A 19,252-nucleotide genomic window follows, 5' to 3' on the forward strand; every position below is an offset into this window, starting at 1 on the left:
ATGTTGAACGCCGAGTGAGTAGAAATCAGTAATGTAGAACCCACGTGTGTCTGGTGTGCAACAGAGTTGCGAACTGGAGCGTGAAGTGAACAAGAGGTAGGAGAGGAGACAACTTTCTGGAATCGAATGCAGCCTTAAAAGTTGCTTTTTCGCGTTGCATGCTGGCGACAGTATAGTTCACGTAAGATTCGTTTCTCTTAAATTTGGCTTGTGACATCGAGGTAAGCATACAAAAACACTATTTATTTTACAACCCTATCGATTGATTGATTTTATAAGTTAATCAATGGAATAGGAAAATAGTATGACATTTTTCTCCAATTCAAGTGTCAGCTAGCTAGGCTATAACGACATTACAAGTGATATGACCTCAAATAATGTCAAAGATAGCCTGGCGTTAGCTGTTCTTCGGCCCTTTCAACATTTAGCTGGATACAAGTGACATTCAGTTTTGAATGTGTTATTTCTAGGAAAGCGTAGAGCCAAAGATGATTCAGGATTGCGTTTCCGAGCGAGTTGGTAGATAACAACATGACTTCTTGTTTGCTTTGATGTATCAACTAGGCCTACATTAGCTAGTGTTAATAGTGTTAATCAGTTTAACTAGTTTCACAATTAGCTTCATATCTGCCCTGACTTTGTTCTAGGCATACATTTTTTTTGACATAGGCTACTTCTGTTTGGAGATGTAGGCTAAGTCATGTGCCACGTCAGTAGCTAGTAACTTTGCAGTTAACGTACTTTAAACTACTTGATGGACTTGGAAATGAATTCAGTGATATTTACAATAATCTAGGCTAAATATGATACAAAGTTTCTAGTATTGGGTCACTATTTGTTAGGTCGGATGTAGGTTGGTGTGGGTTCATTCTGAGATATTGGTTGTTTTTAACATTAGACATTTATTTTAATTTATATGGTTAAATTCAAATGTAATTTCCTTCGGGATTAATAAAGTGTATTTAACTTAAATAAATTCAAGTCTCACGGCCAAGATTCCTTCTTGACATAGGCTTAAATATGTCAGCTTGAACCGGATGATGTGGGATATGGTGTATCCTTGATATGAGGCAACATGCAGAGCCATGTGGAGAGCAAAGTTTGCATAAGATGGAACAGCATTTCCTGTAAAGCGACTTGATTGTGAGGTCTTTGTCACCTGCCACAAGTACACTTGTGTACAAGTGAGTCATGTAGGATGCGTTGACCAGTTTAAACTGTTGTTGTGCAACACAGCCATGTGTAATTATGACTTGAGACTGAATGTCATTAAAAAAATTCTATTAGCTATTTCTTGAGAAATAGCTAGTCTTCTGTATTTAGGCAGTGTGTTACAGCTAGAGTTCTGGTCAGTCCTGGTCCCTGATTATCAGAACATTTAGTTTGCTGTAAGTCATATGTTTTTGAATGTACTCAGTTGACAACAGAAAATAGAATGCATTGTAAGGTCTATCTTAGTTGTGAAAACAAAACAGCCCTTGCTGACCTCAGTGTTTGACCAACGGGTCCGCCTAGTTTTGGTCCGTCAGAAAACGAGCACACCCAACCTCAGGTAATCCTGTTTCTTGTTTTCTCAAACTCGACTCGGAAAGTTGAGTTACGAAAGTGATCTGTTTTCATCGGGTGTAACTTGTTTGTTCTGCCCTTCCCTTCTCTAGAGAGATGAGCCAAGACGGACCTGTGGACGATTCTCCTGCATACCTTTTAGATGAACCGCCAGCTGGTTAGCCCAGTCTCACTCTTAAACACACAGTATACCCATGGGCTTCTCCATGGGATGTTAATTGACAGTGATATGTTACATGCAACTTTGTTTTTCTCCCTCTGTGTAGACACTAATAAAGGCCACCCCGCAGCCCAGCCAGGCATGCTGTCCCGGGTGGCAGGAGGCCTCTTTAGTGCCACCAGGGGGGCCGTGGGGGCCACAGTGGGCGGTGTGGCCTGGATTGGAGGGAAGAGTCTGGATTTGACCAAGACGGCGGTCACCTCCGTGGCCTCTGTACCCGGAGTGGGAGTGGGGTTGGTCAAAGGGAGTGTGTGCGCTGTGGCTGGGGGGGTCAGCGCGATTGGCTCAGCTGTGGCCAGCAAGGTACCCTTTGGAAGAGGGGCCAACAAGAAGGACAAGTCAGACTAAGGGGGCGAAGAATCATTATGTCTGCTGCTCTGTCTGTGTTCTTCTGAAGTGAAAAGGCAAGTGGACGGACAGTGAGGTTCGCTTTATGGGTCTTCTTACCCAGTACTGCAGGCACTACCAACCACCTGTCTGTAATTCACAATGACTTAATAAGTTGGAGCTCTAACTGACGTTTGAGGTTGGTACGTTATACAAAAGGACTGATTGTGTTGCAGGCCACTGCTCATTCCATTCGCCAGCTCCAGGAGGGGAGACTCAGCCCTTGGAAGAGATGGTATATTCACAGTCTAAGTGGTTATCTGTGACTTGATGGTGAAATTCTGACCACCACATGCTGGTCTATAACGACTAGTAAATGATGCCTGGTTTCAAATGAGGTTTAGAGTTGGAGCCACAGGAATGCAGGGTTTGATTGAAGAGGAAATGTGTCACGCTGGAAATCTGAAGTTTGATCTTCAATTATACTATTACATTCAAATTGTTGTTTCTTTGAGAAAGTTACTAAGTTAAAAAGCTTTTACTTATTATTTAGTAAATTGACCTGCATCTATGTGGTGAGCTACAGAGGCACAGAAATGTTTTCAATTGTGTGGTCCTTACAACTTTATTGACAGTTGAAATCATCTATTTTATGTCCTGTGAGTGTGATGAAATTGTTTCATATATTCTATTAGGTTTAGAAAAGTAATCTTTAACCATCTATTGCTTCATTGTATTTTATTATAAGGTTTGTTGAAGTTAGTGATATACTGTGCCATCACTTGTGGAATGTGTTTTCTTGGTCAGGAGGACAGGCTGGAAAGAGTTAGCAAGCAGATGACACCTCTGACCTTAATGAAGACAGTAACCATTGTGGAGACATGGAGGGAACCAGACATGAGGTTGGTCACCTGAGATGGTGATCAGTCCATTGGGGGGGGCACTCCTTTAAATATCAAAGCTGAAGATAGGTTAGGCATCAGAACCTGTGAGACGCTGTTGGGGCTTGCAGTACTTCTGATCCCATCTGATTTATGGCCAGATGGTTTTGTGTATTGTCTGTTTGTGTGTTAAGATGGTTGTTTCTGTGTTTGTTCGATAATAAAGACGTATTTGAATTATATCTAATCTAGTTAACTAGTAATCTAGTTTTTATTACGCATTGATCCTCCAGAATTTCTACCACAGTGAGTCACTTGGGTGTTATCAGATGGATTCCTGTACACTGCGCTACCAATTGTAAGTGTTCAATCTAATTCATTCAAATACCACATTTGTTAAGGACTGCAACAAACATACGTTAGCTTTACCAACTATTGTTACTTATGTCTGATACTGTCATGGTTACTATGTTACTCTGCTCAAAGTGTACAAAAAATATATAGTAAGATTTAAGTTTGGTAGGAGAAGAGCATATGCCATCCTATGACCACACACCTGATGCTCATGAACATAAACCTGGGACCAGTAGACCAGCTAGTACAAGCAAGCAAGTACAGCTATCGTCAACTTGTGTGTTTCTACTTTTTTCCCTTTTACCACTCTTCCTTTCCTAACTCTCTGACATCCAGCAGCTTCTTGGCTGCTCCGAAAAGCCCTTCCAAGAACCCCACAATTAATTATACTTTATATATCTTAAAACAAGAAATATGTATCATGAATTCTATTCCCAGACAACATATATGGAGAAAGCAAGACAATAAGCCATCAATGTAGGTCACAACTCTTGTATTTCTTTCAAGAAAGATACTTGCAGGGTTCAGAAGTTACTACATGTATCAGAGCAAGAATGGATTACTCGAGCTGTTCAACAGAGCCCTCTGTCAGGATCACTGCTCCACTGGAAACCACCACTCCTGTGGACGCCCTGGGGTCGTCAGTCCTGGGTTCCTCAGATACATCTCTCCCTGGAGAACAGACAAGCAAAGGGACAGTCAGAACTCAGCTTCACATACAATTTGATGGCTGACACATTCTTCTAGAGCTTCAGACAGTAATCGGTTATCCAACTGGAATAATGCTGTATAATTGGAATTGATGCAAATCCACATACTTTTCCTGAGGCATGACTGCGCGCAGTTGGCGACAGAAGAGTGGCACACTGTGGCGGAGCAGTGGAAGTACACCTGGGGACAAAGCATCATGTTAGAATGGTGACCAGCAGAACATCAAGGGCAGGGAGACATAGTTATGCTCTGGCACGGATTACCTGATTAGTCATAGGAAGCCTAGTTGAGTGGTCGATAAAGGTGAACATCTTGACAACGAAGCGTTTGTAGTGTGAGGGGAATTGGACGTTGGGAGAGCTGCCCACTTGAACCAAAGTGGTCAGGTACTTGTTGTCATTCGGGTTTGGACAGCTTTTAGAGGAGGAGAAAGGGTGTGAGATGAACTGACAACATAACCATAGTCGGTGACGATGCAGAACGCCTGACACCAGAGGACAGTTCCACGATGCACATTGCGGTAAGTTTAGTAAGAGGTGTACGGTGGAGTAGTTACCCGCCAACCAGGAGGTCCCACTGGGGCATGCTGTGAGGCGTGGGGCTGTTGGTGGCCCAGCAGCGGTTCAAGATCAGCACCATACTGTTGTCTGTCTTATCCTTAACACGCACCTCCACGTACACGGGGTCCCGCAGCACCTTGGTAATGGGATAGTCTGCCATGCTGTAATATGAGGAGTAGTACATGTTTTCTGTTGGGGAGGAGAGTTTGGGTTACTTTTCTCATCAGGACACAAGCAGCTCTGGAATACTGTCAAGACAGACTTGAAGCAACTCACCATCACTACAGCCCTTTACTGTGCACTGGCCATTTGCCAGTCTGAGTTCGAGATTAAGGGGTCCTTCACCATAAACGTCCAGGGGGTTGTTTTTGTCCAATATCTCGACAGTCAGAGTTTGTACGGACATCCCCGTGTATCTGATCTGGAATGCCAGCCTGAAAAGAAGGCAGTTCAATTCAGCCAATTTGAGAATGACATTTTAGTCAATTAAAGTGAGGTGAAACCACATTAAACTCACAATTTTAACCTGGCAACTTACAGATAGTAAAATTATGTTAAAATGTTTTTTTACACATAATTATAGTTTAGTCATTCTAAATTTGCAAACTGAAATAATTTCTGGAAACTAAAAACTATAGATGTGTAATTATTTTTGAGGAACTAATAATCTAGGCATTCTACAGTTAGCGACTGTTGTAACCTCTTAACACACTTTTTATACTTGCCAAAATCCACAAAGTTATGGACTGGGCAGCTAAATCAGGAGGTCCACAGTTATGACTAAATAATGTTCATTATTTTGTAAACCTCAACATCGTGTAAAGATTAAATTATAATGGTATCAAACTTGGCTTAGTCACTGTAAATGGCTCATCTGCACCTACTTGAAGTAGCTGTCCCTTGTAATGTATCCCAGAGGCCCAAAGCTGACATCATAAGAAGACTCCATGCTGTTCTCATAGACTATGAAATCAGTTCCTTCCTACAAGAAACAAAATCATGCAATTTACCAAAGTACCAAAATGTAGTGCAGGCTCCTCTAATAAACTATGAAATAGAGTAGTCGATCCATTTTCAGAGATAACATTTTTTGCAACACCAGTTTATCTTACCATTACGGAGGTTCCACAAGCTGTGACAGCGAACTGGAAGACTATAAAGACAGAGTTAAAGGCAATGGGTCTGCATTGCGGGTCTGCATCATTCCGAAGACGAACCGAGGATAGGTCCAAAGTTGGAAGAGTGGCCTCTTTGGACACCACCACCACAATCTGACCGTCTTTGGTGGCCTGTACAGTCACTGATGAAGAACAACAAACACTACAGTGAAAACCATGCCATAGATATTGACCTCAAGGAGTAGATATTACATGGTCCAAAGAACTCACCTAATTTGCCATAGAAGCATCTCTGGCCATCAAAGCAGCAGTTTATGGCTGTACAACCGGCTGCAGAGGTTATGCCAGATCCACATGTTATCTTGACACTTTGTTCTACATCACAGTTTGGAGGTGTCTGAGGATTCTGGACACCAATGATCGACGACAATGTTGCAAACACAGGCGACATGGTAGCAGGCCACTGGGTTGGGTAAGAAGGCTGCTTTGGCCACTCAGGGCTCTGGGTTGGGTAAGAAGGCTGCTTTGGCCAGACGGGCCTCTGGGTTGGGTACGAAGGCTTCGGCCAGACGGGCCTCTGGGTTGGGTACGAAGGCTTCGGCCAGACGGGCCTCTGGGTTGGGTACGAAGGCTTCGGCCAGACGGGACTCTGGGTTGGGTAGGAAGGCTTCGGCCAGATGGGCCTCTGGGTTGGGTAGGAAGGCTTCGGCCAGACGGGCCTCTGGGTTGGGTAGGAAGGCTTCGGCCAGACGGGCCTCTGGGTTGGGTACGAAGGCTTCGGCCAGACGGGCCTCTGGGTTGGGTACGAAGGCTTCGGCCAGACGGGCCTCTGGGTTGGGTACGAAGGCTTCGGCCAGACGGGCCTCTGGGTTGGGTAGGAAGGCTTCGGCCAGACGGGCCTCTGGGTTGGGTACGAAGGCTTCGGCCAGACGGGCCTCTGGGTCGGAGGCCAGGCGGGCCTCTGGGTCGGCCAGAAGGGCTTCTGGGTTCGAGACGTCTTTTCCCAGGTACCTTGAGCGTCACTCAAAACTCCTAGCAGGACCACCCCCACCAAACAGGTGGTGCAACAGTGAATCATCATGGTTTCACAGCAAAAAGAGACTGTTCAAATCCATGAGTCCCATGCTGCTCCTGGTCCCACTTATATACAGGGCTAGAATTTGTCCCGCCTCCAGATGATGTGAACCTGATTGGTTAAACACCTACTCTATCCGTCCAAGTGATCAGTCGAGTAGCCACTGATGGCCTGTTGATTCTTTTTACTTATCTTAATGTCTAAGTGACCTGAATGTTTGTTTGTTAGTAAATGTTTATTTTTCTAGTGCACTGTGACACTGTGTGTTCTAGTTACATATGTCATTACATCATCGTTTCTTAGAATTGCTATCACACTTTTTAATAATGGCTTAATAGAGCTAAACCACCATTTAAGACATTTTAAATCCATCATCCTGAACATAACAATGTTTACATAATCTATTATATCGATGAAATCATACTGTACTATCTGTATACTGTAGTTTTGTACAGTACTCCAGAACATTAGATTTGAAATTAAACAATAACTCTGAGATCAATTGTCAGATTGTCAGATTATATTTTAGATCATTTACATGTATGAGCCATTTAGATAATAGAGTAAATTAGATAAAGTGTAGTCTACAGATGAATTCAGATTACAACACATTGAAATGCAAAGCATTGACCCTGCTCTCAACTGCTCTGGGACAGGATGAACTAGGCTACTAGTTAACTAAAGTAAGTCACACTACAAGTCATCAACTGTCTGATATAGCAAGTATTAAGGAATTAAGGGCCAAATAAAAATTATCTTTGAGACACATTGAAATGAAAAATGTTTCACCTTAAACATTTGACAGCTAATGAGATGCCATGAGTGGGAGTTGGGTGCTTCTGGTTAATAGATATGCACTATGAAACATTAATATTGTATTTACATTGGACAGTTTAACATTATGTAACTTAACTTAAGTAATCAAAAGGGTCATTCGCAAATACCCTCAAACTAAGTCTGACAGTCTGTACTTTTAAGTTCATGTACAGAGCCAAAACAACAAACGTGTCACTGATACTTGTACTGTAAACAGTTGAGTTTACGGCCTGACAATTTAGGACTGGGTCAAGTTGGTGGACAGACCTATCTATATTTAATCAGAATCAGATCAGAATCAAGATTAATCGCCAAGTAAGTGTACACAAACAAGGACTTTACTTTGGTGGGAAGGTGCATACAATAAACAAACGCAGATTAATGCACTGGCTGTATTAATGCACTGGCTGTATTAATGCACTGGCTGTATTAATAGTACACTGTACCCCCTGTCTGGAGGCCCAGGGGGGTGTTCCATCAACGTAGATTAAGGAAAACCCAGGTTTTTTTGTTAAAGTCTCGCTTACTTCAGCGAGAGTTCCATTCCATTAGGTGGCTTATTCTAGTTTTACCGTTGCGTCGTATACCATCCCGACCAAGATTTTAAAAAAAATCTCAAACAAAATGTCTCTGATGTCAATTGAAAGTGAGGATCTACGTAATTTGGTTTTCATTAGCCTTATTACTAACGACTTTACTTTCCCAGAAGATCAAGGAGGAAGACATTTTAACCCTCCTGTTGTGTTGACCAATTAACAAGTTTTCCCTCTGAAAAATGTAGTTGATTAACTGATTGTCATGAGGTTTTATGACTTTGTCCTTATAGGCCATCTGAACACACAAAATACATTTGGATGATTTCCATACAAAAGTTTCATTTAACTTATTGGGGGAGACTACAATTACTGTTTAAAATTGAGTTCAGGCACATGCCCTTTTATCAGATGGACACACTTGTTGTCCTGTGTTTGAGCACACCCACATTCTTCACTCCCATTCTTGGCTTCCATGGCAACCCCCACAGGAACCGTTCCCAAATAGAATCTTTCACACACAGGAACCTTTCCTCAATATTTTCCCCACAAACTGTTGGAACTTTTCCCTAATATAATCTTTCCCTCTCTGGACACACACACCTGTTGGCATTTTCACGAACAATCTCGACTTAGTTCCAACAATGTACATATCTTTTCTAGCAGCTTTTGTATATTACATTTTTTTGAGGCATTGCTCACAATACATTCTTTGGAAGCACAATGACCAACTGAAATACTGTATGTGAGGCTCTTGATCATATTTTTGATCATGACACTTGAAGAGGTCTGTCATTAAACACTGATCAATTAACAATGATTAAAGTTTACAACTAATGATTTCAAATTTGTATTACTTTTATTCTGTTTTGAATGTTCTGAATACAATAAACAATGTTTGATCTATACCCTGCTATTATGACAAAGGCTGTAGCCATGGAGTCCACATTGGGGGGGTAGGAAATCTGCTGGGGAGTCTGAGGGCCCCCCTGAAAACTTTTTAAGTTTAGTTATGAATATGCTAAAAACATTTATGATCATTTTGGACAGCGTGCGTGGTTGCCTGTCGTAGCGTAGCACATTTATATTTTATTTACATTTTTATATCAATATATTGGGGGGGGGGGACATTTTGACCAGATTTGAATATTGGGGGGGGGGATGTGTTTGCCTGGCTCTGCCCTCCTACGTACCTCCGCTCAATTTAGATTTTGCTTCTGTACTAGGTCTGGCCATGAGGTACTTAAGTCAGTTCCTCCACATCTCTTCTGTACGCTGTCTCAGCCCCACCAGTGATCATTCCAATGACCGTAGTATCATCTGCAAACTTTATGATACTGATGTTTTCCTGGGAGGCCATACAGTCGTGGGGAAGACAACGCAAAGACTTCAGCCACGCTGGGCGCCATCGCATAGGATGGTTTTGTACCTGTGGAGTAAAAATATAAAAGTTGATAGAGTGTGTGCGTGTGGGTTGGGGGGGGGGCACAAAGATTAGCCTTGGGGCCTGTGACCACCTTAATCCACCACTGACAATAAACATATCTTAAAAGATAAGATGTGATAAGTGTCTGCAATAGTTGAGCCAGTTGTCATAATTGTAGGCCTAATTCACCATACAGCGCCTGTACATTTGCAATGTGCTGGCAGTTGACATCAGTAACACACTAATTTATATAATTTATATTGTCGTTCTGGTGGGAAACGTGGCATAAAAAAATAAAAATAAACGTTTTGTCTTTTGACTTTTATTTTTTAATATTTTTGAAACAACCAACCGGAAATAAGATGCCTGGTGGATCCTTCCGTCGGCAGGGTACAGCCGCGATCCCCGCAACAGGGATGGGAAAGAAAACTCGCCCCGGAACAGGAGGACGTAGAACAATACTTCAGCTCTCACCGCCTGGCCTTCGTAGTGGGACTGTCGGAGGTACTAGAGGAGAAGCTTTAGGTTCAAGATCAGACGGTAATAATAAGGATGACGTTAGAGCTTGCTACAGTATCAATATATTTGTGTAGCGTTAGCTCTAGCTGGAACTCGACTCGAGTGTGCAACAAGCTAACAATAACATTAGCTATCATGCGCCTTCAGCATTGGGCCCATTTTCTGATCTGTCTTGTCTAGCTAGCATGCTACATTGCAAGCACACAGTAGCATGCAGTTTAGCTACTTCGATTGAAAATATTAGGGTAGACTAGCTGAGTTACAAAGTCAAAAGTCTGTAGACTAGTCTAGCCCATGCTATTTTCTCTTGCCCGTTCAGTGAACGAGTAGAACCCAACTTCAACTTTGTCCTATTGAGAAGTTAGCTAGCTAGCTAGCTTGTTATAGAAACGTAGACCACTGATATAGCTACAAATGACCAAGAAAAACTATAATTTTTCTTTGAAATTCTAGAAGTCGAAGACGAACGGTTGCTGACCGAGGCAAGGGCCGGTAAAGTTAGTTTTACGTTCAATATATTCGACATTCAACCGCATATAAGGGACAGTCTGCAAAATTAATTGCTTCTCACATAATGTCCGTACTCAACAAAGTGTGTTGAAAGTGTACAGCACAGCAGGAGGGTTAATCTGCGGCTAGGAATTGTTTGATGGCTTTTCGGTCATTGTCGATTTTTCTTTATGTTACAGTAATTACAATTCGTTTTATATAAATAACTGATTGCCAGGGATTGACCCTGGTGTACGCTTTCTGACACTTGGTTTAGTGTGATTTTGACTTTTTATACGGGAAGCTTTAGAATTTTATGAATACACAACTGCACTGCAGATGGATCCTCAAATGCGGTTGAATGTCGAATATTCAATATCAAACTTTAAACTAACTTGGCCACGGTCTGTCGCCACGCTAGGTTTGTCGAGATGCTGTACGAGAAGTCTGATTGTAGCATAAAGAAACGTCATGTGCTGCAAGAAAAAATGACACTAGCTTGTTGATATTTTTAAATCACTTGTCTTAATTTGTGTCGTGATAACTTGAGAATAGCTTTTACATTTTACGTTGTAGATATAATTAGTTGTTAAAGACGAATTATGTTCGATGTTATTCAATTCAGTTAGCCATTCCATCACACCAACCTCTTTCATACCTTTTAGACTTCCTGGCTAACTTCCTGTATCGTTAAGCTACTGGTTGTATAATTGATATAGCTTGACAGACTATTGTGTTTTGCAGAGGAGCAAGAGGCTAATTGTGATGGGCATAAATTAATAGGAGAAGAAACTACAAATATGAGGACCCCCGCAGTGAAGGCCACAGGTGAGATCACATCATGTATGCACTCGATTTTGGGTTTATGTGGCCTTGGATTGACACCTTATTATGAGAGGAAGAGCGTAAGAGTGTAAGATCAGAGCACATTACACTACCTCAGCCATTTTATCTGTTTTTAGAGGGCTTGTCCCTCCTAGGTGCCTATGAGGACAGTGATGATGAGGACACAGATTATCAACCCACAATTGGGAGATCTCAACACAACCAGTCAACGGACATTGACAGCACGCTTGCTAACTTTATGGCTGTAAGTATGAGACTTTAGGAACCCCTGACCCAAGTCTGTCACATGTAATGTTGATTATTACAATATATTGCACTCATTCTTAGGAATGGAACAAAATCATATCCTTCCTTAAAAGTGCCTTATTACTTATCAACACACAAATAAAAATGTTGGGGTAGATTTAAAAATATATATTTTTAAGGATTGATGTACATTGGAGGCCACAAGTTTAAAATAACATACAGATTTTGCTCTCATGGGAAGAAATTGGTAAAGAAGACAACAAGGTAATGAAAGTGAGGTTTCAAAAAATAAATAGGTGTAATATAATAATCATGTTTGCTTTTAAGATGTTTTTATAAACATTTTCAAAAATCTTGTTTCTACAAAAGTGTAATTTAATCAGCCATAAAAATAAGTTATAACCAGTAATGGCTGTTACAGATTTGTCTATTGTTTAATCTGGCAGGAAATCGATGCCATCACCACACAGCCAGGTTCAGAGGAACCGTCGGCAGACCCACAGGCCCCAGCTCCTACCCCTCCACGGCCTGAGCCCAAGGCCCAGCAGCCGGGCACAGACAGTGCAGCAGAGCAGAACAGTACTGGGGCTGAGTTTCAGTATAACACTCAGTGTTCATTAGCTGGAGGTGATGTTTTTATATATACAACTTTTGTCATATCATCAACATCACTGACTTTTCAGCTCTCATCTATACCACCGAATAGACTGTTTGGCATTTGGAACAGGAACACATGGTTGGTGATTACATACTAACTTTGTGTGCCCTGGTTGCAGTTGGGGTTGATATGGGGGACTGGCAGGAGGTCTGGGATGAGAATACTGGTTGCTACTACTACTGGAACACTTTGACCAATGAGGTTGCCTGGGAGCTACCTCACTACCTTGCTGACCAGGTGCAGGGCCTCCAGCACTATGCAGACAGGTGTGGTGCTACTTGTTTATAAATTATTATTATTATTATTATGGGGTCACATAAAAGTGATGTGTATCTGACTTTCATATGGATGTTGGAAAACTGGGATATGAAAGCCCATGTAAACTCAAATTGGATGAAATTTCTTTTCTTTTTGTAGCACAACTGTCAATGGGAATGGTACATCCCAGTCTGCAGGGTATTACTCTGAGCAAAACACATCCACCATCAGTGTCCTGCCATCCAAAAGGGAGACAAAGAAGAAGGCAAGTTTATTGTGGATGTTGCGCCTGCATTATTCTGACACCTTTTGGCATGCTGACCCATGTTACCGATAAATAAAAAGATCAGGACCACTATAGTAAAACCTTTAACACTCTATTCTCTAAGTCTGCTTAGGGTTATACAAGCGTCTTCAATTGAACAACCTCAATTTACTTAAATTATTCAAATGTTGTTCCTTGCAGGAGGTGATGGAGAGTGTTGTGGCACTGACTAGCGAAGAAGAAGAGCATCGTGGTGTGGCTGCAACCCTGCTTGCTCCTCTCATCCCTTCTGAGGTGAAGGAGGAGGAGGATATTTGGAGAAAGAGGTTGTTGGGGGGGCTAGATGACAAAGAGAACAGCCTGGAGTCTGACGGAGAGCGGGTATGCCACCCAGGGTCCCCTGCTGCCCCCCTCCGTGACCTGGACACCCCCTTTAGCCTCAGTCAAAGAGAACAGCGCAGCGGGAATCAATCACAGGACAACTCTGATGCAGAGGAGGAGGAGCCTGAGGAAGATACCATGGAACTGGAGCTGGCATTGGAGAGGAAGAAGGCGAGTATATAAAAACCTGTTGAGTTCTGAATTTCAAACAATGTTCTGTACACTAATACACTGTGGTCGTATTGTTAGAGTTGACTGTCTCCTCTTCGCCCTGATACTTAGGCTGAGCTGCGTGCGCTGGAGGAGGGGGACGGCAGTGGAGGGGGGTCAAGCCCGTGTTCGGAGACCAGTCAAGAGCCCTCTGGCCCCCGTTGCCTACTCCAGAAGAAAGCTCGGTGGAAGACATCCTTCCTGCGCACAGCTAGCCCCGAATCAAACAGCAGGGAGTCGGACACACAGGACAAACCTGAGACAAGTGAGAACCAGATCTGGGTCAAATGCACAATGTTCATGAAATTATTTGAATTCCATTTGAAAATGTTTGTCTTATGGAGCATTATGCCGTATATTGTATTGAATATACCGTATGTATTTTACAAATTCAACCTGAATCACAAATTAGCTTTCATATTCATAAAATTAAAGAAAGAGCTCTTGTTATGGTTCTTGCACTAAGTATTGTTTCTAAGTATACAGTATTAACTCTTGTGTTATCTTCGGGTCATTGTGACCCTTCAGTCATTGTGAGCCCCCTACGTGTTGCGACAACTTTACCTCATACAAAAATAAAGTGAAGCATTTTCTTTTAACAGTCGGGCTGTCTCACACCCCCCACAGTGCAAAGGTTAAAAGATATTGTGACCCGAAGGCAGCACAAGGGTTAAATAAATAAAACAGTATTAAGTAATTGGCCATTAATGCAGGCATCGATAGATATCTGTCCTAGGGTATGGTCAACAAACCACCTCCCTAAAGCCTTCTGAACCTGTGATAACTGTTCTTTGTGTGGCCCTCAGCACATTCCAAAGCCCTAGAGAAGGCCGGGGAGACAGATGAACAGGAGGCAGCCAGGGGGGAGGAGGAAGCTGTGTCTAAGGCAACTCCTAAAGAGGAAGTGGAAACTCCTGAGCTCAAGGTACAGCTGCAGTTTGACAATGTTAATTGTTGGAACATTCCAAATTACATTTCCAATTAATCTATCGGTAAGTGCTAAAATTCAAATGTTATTGTATGCTCAGTTTCAGATTGGAGAACTAGCCAACACTTTAACCAGCAAGATGGAGTTCTTGGGCATCAACAGGAAGGCAATCTCCAACTTTCAACTGCTTCTGTTACAGACTGAGGTGAGAGGACTATACTGATGGCTCAACTTGTAACCAACCTGTTATCCCACATTTATATTTTGAATGTCAAATTCCAAAGGTTTGCTAGTAGCTTTTTTCATCCACCCCAACTCATAATTGTTCTGTTTAATCTTTTGCACACATCTCTCCCACCTTCTTGTCTCATCTTTCACCCCAAAAATCTAAAGATTTGTCTTTGTCTCTCTCCCGTCACTCTCAGATGCGGATCGCCGACTGGCGTGAAGGAGCTCTGAACGGGATCTATCTCCGTCGCAGGCTGCAGGAAGCCGCCGAGCACATTAAACATTACGAACTTAACGCCGCCCCTAAAGGCTGGTCCTGCCACTGGGACAGGTACGCGCTCCTTACCTTTCACAACTCTAACTCCTCCCTCCCCCCATCTGACGGTGACCCCCCTCAGTCCTGGGGTCGCAGCCTTTTGTAACATGATATGGGGAGATGTTTACCAATGCAAGCGGGAAAAAGCCCCAAACAGACTGATGAGGTCTCTGTGATGCCCTGCTGTCACTGTACCCGGTTAAGGAAGCAGCCACACAGGCCAGAGATACAGAGGACCCCTGTCCTGTACTCCTAGCCCAGACTCTGTAGACTGTTATGGGGTCCAGTCAGTGGAAAGGGGTATGGTAGCTCTAGGAAGGTGGTCGCGTGCGAGAGCTTTGCACTTTACAGGACTACAGCCCCCAGAATGCAATGTTGGGCGAATGATTGACACAGAGTGACGCCCCGGAAACGTGGAGTGTCACAGGCGTGAATAAAAGCGAAGACGGAGCGTTGACGGGGACCCAGCAGGTCAGACCAACTCTATTTCCTGTTTCCTGTTATTTTTTTCCTTGATTGTGAAACATTATTTGAATATTTCTGGTGTAAGAACTTTGAGTGCTTGATGGAATTACTTTCCTGGTTTGGTTGTTGTGGATAATGATGCTCTCTCTTTGGCATCAACACATGTTTGGGGGGGATGGTTATCAGAATCTATGTGAGTATTTTGTTATGACAACCAAAATGTCCTCATTTCTGAACGCTGCTGTTGATCAACTTTACAGTACCCAAGCTGATTGTTTTTGGTTTATTTGATTTTGATAAGGTGGGTTCCCTATACATGTCCCCAAACCCTTCTCCAATCTGGCCCCTTCCCTGGATGGCTAATCTAACTGTCCAGCCTAACATTGGCCCTCTCCTGCCCTCAGGGCAGCAGGCTCCCCCTCTCCCTTATCTCACCTGATCAGGGGACCATGCGATGCAGCCAGATGCCAGCTCAGCAATTGAGATTCTGTCTTCTATCTCTGTTGTCCCACTTTCTAGGGAGCACAGGCGCTACTTTTACGTGAATGACCGCACCAGCACCTCCCAGTGGGACTTCCCAAACAAGGAGACAGAGGAGGAGGACCAGAAAGGCAGCCAGACCGCACAGCCCAGGGCTACCAGTGACGGGGAGCCAGCGCCCCCAGCCGTCGCACCGTCGGGTGGGATAGCAGGTCAGTCGTCAGCTCCCTCAACTGGACCTAATGATCCAGAACCATTTTTTTCATTGATCATAATTACCTTGCCTCTTCAGTAATGAGAACCTTCACAGACCTGAACTGAACCACTTTTATTCTAATGAGAGACTTGCATAGAACAGTTATAATCAAGATTCATGAACATTAATGGAAGTAGACTAACTAAACCTTTTGTATGTTTGTTTATTTTAAAGGTTCCTCCACCTTAGCCCCCATGCCCCCCCCTGAGCCTGTCCTCTGGTCTGCACCTCAACCCCCCCTTCCCCCTGACCAGCCCCCTCCCCCTTCAGACTACCCCCCACCACCGCCTCCTCCCCCTGAGTCGCCTCCCCCACCTCCCCCTCCTCCAGACAGTGACGATGGCGAGATCATGGAGGTAGAGATGGAGGATGAAGAGGGAGAGCCCCCAGCACCGGGAACAGAGGAGGATGGCAGTCTAAGGCCTCCCTTACCCCCTGGCTCTTCCAGCACCAAGGTGGGATGCCTGTTTCCTCAAACATGTCCTCTGCTCAGTGCTTTTTTTAATGTAATAGGATATCCTGATTAGAAGATGCTCCTCTCAGCCAGTGTGTGCAGCAATGGATGGCCCTGACCCTTTGCTTTGTGACCATGTTCTACCAATTAAGCTACAAACTATATTTCTAATGCGTCTGTCTTCCTTTTGTGAACAGAATGTTGAGTCCTCAGTTTCCTTGGGTAAGGGTCATAAACGCAAGGCTGCTGGAGCTGGGCAATCTTCCAAGGCAGTAACCATAGGCAGTAGCCCAATCCTATACACCCAAACTGCCAGTGCAGGTGAGGACGGACGGACAGACTGACTGACTGAAAGATGGGTTTTGCCTGTCAATCCTTTTACAGCACAGTCTCAAACTGTAGTCATTGGGGACCTGGAGTTGTAACGTTGTTCCTGTTTGTTTCCTCAGCCCCTGTAATGTGTGGAAGTGCATACTGGGGTGTGCCTGTAGTGGCTGCCCCTTCCCTGCCGGCTGAAACTCTTGCACCGCCTCTCCCTCCACCCCCTACTCAGCCCCCATTGCCCACCTCCCAGCCTCCCTCAGACCCCCCTGGAGCCAAAATGGTGCCCACAGACAAGACCAAGAAGCTAAAGAAGGATAAGGTGGGGGTCTATTTCATGTGGTAGTTTAGTTCAAGTTGGCTGTTGCTAAGTGACAACATTTCAGGCAAGTCTCTGATGTATAAGGCCACACATCAAGCATTGAATCATATCACCACTAAATCACTCTAAACATCGCCTCCCCTTATCCATCTGTCTGCCCTGTTCCTGGGTGCAGTCGAAGAAGAGTAAGACCAAGATGCCATCGCTGGTGCAGAAGTGGCAGAGCATCCAGAAGGAGTTGGACGAGGAGGAGAAGAGCAGCTCCAGTGATGAGGACAGAGATCAGTTGAACAAGAGGGGCATTGAGGAATGGAAGCAGCAGCAGCTCGTCACGTAAGACATGGGAACGCAGACACAGACCCAGTCTAGAAGAAATCTACTTTGCCTTGTAGTCCGTGACCAGATGGTCAAACTCATTTGGCCATCATCTTTGAAATGTGCTTCTTGGTTAATTCTAGTAGGATTGCCCAGGCCATGTGTATGTTCTGTTTCAGAAGGTCCTTTTCATGGTAGACGATGTCATAAGATGTTTTTTAATGTTTATCTGTTCCTACAGAGGGAAAGCTGGGAGGAATGCTAACTTTGAGGCGCTCCCAGAAGACTGGAGGGAAAGAATGCTGAAGAAGAGGAAAATGATGAAGAGCAAATAATGTCTTTATACACACACGCGCACACACACACACACGCACACACCTGACTCCTTAAAATGTTGCCATCCCCATTTCATACAATGGACAATGATCAGTGGGCAACTAGAATAGGGAACTTTAGACTCTTATCGTGTTTTCTGCAAATTCATTGGATTAGTTCGAATGATCTTGTAAAGACTTATTGACTAGCAAACCCACTCTTTTATGAGGTTCCTGTACCTACCAAACCTTTATCCACCACCCTGAACCTAATATGTACCCTCTCTGCCAACAGTTTAATAATTAGACGGGTTCGAAATAGGGAGGTCTATCGAAAGCTAGATAGCAAATCTGTACCTCCCATAAATTTTCAAAATACAAGGTGACATTTTCTTATTAACTTTTAACGTTGCTGTAAGACCTGTGCTTTACAGAAGTAGGACCTTTCATTGAGTGCAGAAGATGAGATCTGTGTTTCCATTACCCTTATGTGATTGCATTGCATATCCTACTTTGTTCTCAGTAAAGTATAGATGTTGTAGAAGTCTATTTGATTTGGTTAAAAACCAGTGGTGGGACCCTATCATTGCTTTGCTTTTCTCAACATTTTAATACTCTACTGAAGACAGGTGAACTGACCAAGATATCTGTTAAACAATTGGTTATTTTGTCTGCCATTTTCTTTAGTGCAGTTTATTTTATGTAATGTTCTCTTGTCCAGTTGCATGATAAAGCGTCCCCAATACTGATGTGCCAATGGCTTTAACATTAATCTGTGCTGGTCATTTTGTAATTTGTCAACAATCACATAATCAACAACAGAGACTTGGTTTTGTGTAGAGGGATGGTCCATTTTCTGATGTCTGTTTAGCTGCTTTGTACAGCTGGAAGTCTTAGTACAATGTGTGATCCTGGTGTTCATTATGTGTTTGGGAGGGAAGGGAATGACGACTTCATTGTATATTTTGTAAAAAAGTAAAACTTTTTGAACTTCTTGATTTGTATTTTTTGTTATTGAAAGTCATAATTTGACATTTGTTGTTCAAATGTATGCTGACACATAAGACACTCGCACACATTGAATAATCTATGAGGACAAATTGCGGGTCCCTTCACTGAAGACGTTCAACGTAGGTTCTTAAACACACCAAAGAGAATGGACTCCATGGTAACGTGTAAAGAACAACTGTTGCTTGGCAATGTGGTAAAAAAAATATGTTGCTGGCATGGTAGTAGCTAGCGAGTCGCTAACGAGAGTTTGGGTAGGGTTAAGTTAACCTGTTCTGTGTATGCGATACAGAACTGGGGTTTGATTTTAAAAGGTAAGTAACATTTTCTCAGTTTGTTGGCAGTTTTGCAAGTTTACATGTTGTACTAAATTGGGAGCAAAACAA

At 43.2% G+C, this 19,252-nt stretch overlaps 3 protein-coding genes across 7 annotated transcripts; 2 read left to right on the forward strand and 1 right to left on the reverse strand.

Moving 5' to 3' along the window:
- The first annotated feature begins 107 nt into the window (after window positions 1-107).
- Window positions 108-3,236, forward strand: tmem263 (transmembrane protein 263). Of its 3 annotated transcripts, XM_067234798.1 has the most exons (5): window positions 147-221; window positions 1,013-1,184; window positions 1,492-1,552; window positions 1,659-1,723; window positions 1,833-3,236. In XM_067234798.1, coding segments are annotated over exons 2-5 (429 nt in total). In that variant the 5' UTR covers window positions 147-221; window positions 1,013-1,183; the 3' UTR covers window positions 2,135-3,236. The 3 variants fall into 3 exon arrangements, with proteins under 3 accessions (XP_067090900.1, XP_067090899.1, XP_067090901.1); XM_067234800.1 differs by lacking the exon at window positions 1,492-1,552; XM_067234799.1 differs by lacking the exons at window positions 1,013-1,184; window positions 1,492-1,552 and having other exon boundaries at window positions 108-221.
- Window positions 3,237-3,826: 590 nt separating this feature from the next.
- Window positions 3,827-6,188, reverse strand: LOC136941783 (zona pellucida sperm-binding protein 4-like). Its single transcript, XM_067234375.1, has 8 exons — window positions 6,008-6,188; window positions 5,732-5,919; window positions 5,504-5,601; window positions 4,896-5,053; window positions 4,616-4,808; window positions 4,323-4,473; window positions 4,167-4,239; window positions 3,827-4,020 (listed from the first exon to the last, which is right to left on the reverse strand). Exons 1-8 carry the CDS (start codon window positions 6,186-6,188, stop codon window positions 3,908-3,910), a joined length of 1,155 nt encoding a protein of 384 aa, XP_067090476.1. The 3' UTR covers window positions 3,827-3,907.
- Window positions 6,189-9,989: 3,801 nt separating this feature from the next.
- On the forward strand, window positions 9,990-18,851 carry fnbp4 (formin binding protein 4). Of its 3 annotated transcripts, XM_067234967.1 has the most exons (18): window positions 10,004-10,091; window positions 10,560-10,598; window positions 11,340-11,423; window positions 11,558-11,685; window positions 12,134-12,314; window positions 12,464-12,611; window positions 12,763-12,868; window positions 13,070-13,420; window positions 13,532-13,724; window positions 14,266-14,384; window positions 14,488-14,592; window positions 14,813-14,946; window positions 15,916-16,088; window positions 16,307-16,587; window positions 16,784-16,907; window positions 17,036-17,229; window positions 17,405-17,562; window positions 17,786-18,851. In XM_067234967.1, the coding sequence occupies exons 1-18, from the start codon at window positions 10,004-10,006 to the stop codon at window positions 17,877-17,879; spliced, it is 2,700 nt and encodes an 899-aa protein (XP_067091068.1). In that variant the 3' UTR covers window positions 17,880-18,851. The 3 variants fall into 3 exon arrangements, with proteins under 3 accessions (XP_067091070.1, XP_067091069.1, XP_067091068.1); XM_067234969.1 differs by lacking the exon at window positions 10,560-10,598 and having other exon boundaries at window positions 9,990-10,091; XM_067234968.1 differs by lacking the exon at window positions 10,560-10,598 and having other exon boundaries at window positions 9,997-10,127.
- The last annotated feature ends 401 nt before the right edge of the window (window positions 18,852-19,252 follow it).

The sequence above is a fragment of the Osmerus mordax genome, chromosome 4 (genome assembly GCF_038355195.1).
Source record: "Osmerus mordax isolate fOsmMor3 chromosome 4, fOsmMor3.pri, whole genome shotgun sequence".
Lineage (NCBI taxonomy): Eukaryota > Metazoa > Chordata > Actinopteri > Osmeriformes > Osmeridae > Osmerus > Osmerus mordax.

Coding starts and splice junctions, on each gene's coding strand:
- tmem263 (XM_067234798.1), top strand. Junction 1,553..1,658: donor ACGAGCACACCCAACCTCAG/GTAATCCTGTTT, acceptor TCCCTTCTCTAG/AGAGATGAGCCAAGACGGAC. Junction 1,724..1,832: donor TTTAGATGAACCGCCAGCTG/GTTAGCCCAGTC, acceptor CCCTCTGTGTAG/ACACTAATAAAGGCCACCCC.
- LOC136941783 (XM_067234375.1), bottom strand. CDS start 6,188: ATGTCGCCTGTGTTTGCAACATTGTCGTCGATCATTGGTGTCCAGAAT. Junction 5,920..6,007: donor ATGCTTCTATGGCAAATTAG/GTGAGTTCTTTG, acceptor GTTCTTCATCAG/TGACTGTACAGGCCACCAAA. Junction 5,602..5,731: donor CTTGTGGAACCTCCGTAATG/GTAAGATAAACT, acceptor TGTTTCTTGTAG/GAAGGAACTGATTTCATAGT.
- fnbp4 (XM_067234967.1), top strand. CDS start 10,004: ATGGGAAAGAAAACTCGCCCCGGAACAGGAGGACGTAGAACAATACTT. Junction 11,424..11,557: donor CCCCGCAGTGAAGGCCACAG/GTGAGATCACAT, acceptor ATCTGTTTTTAG/AGGGCTTGTCCCTCCTAGGT. Junction 14,947..15,915: donor TGGTCCTGCCACTGGGACAG/GTACGCGCTCCT, acceptor CCCACTTTCTAG/GGAGCACAGGCGCTACTTTT.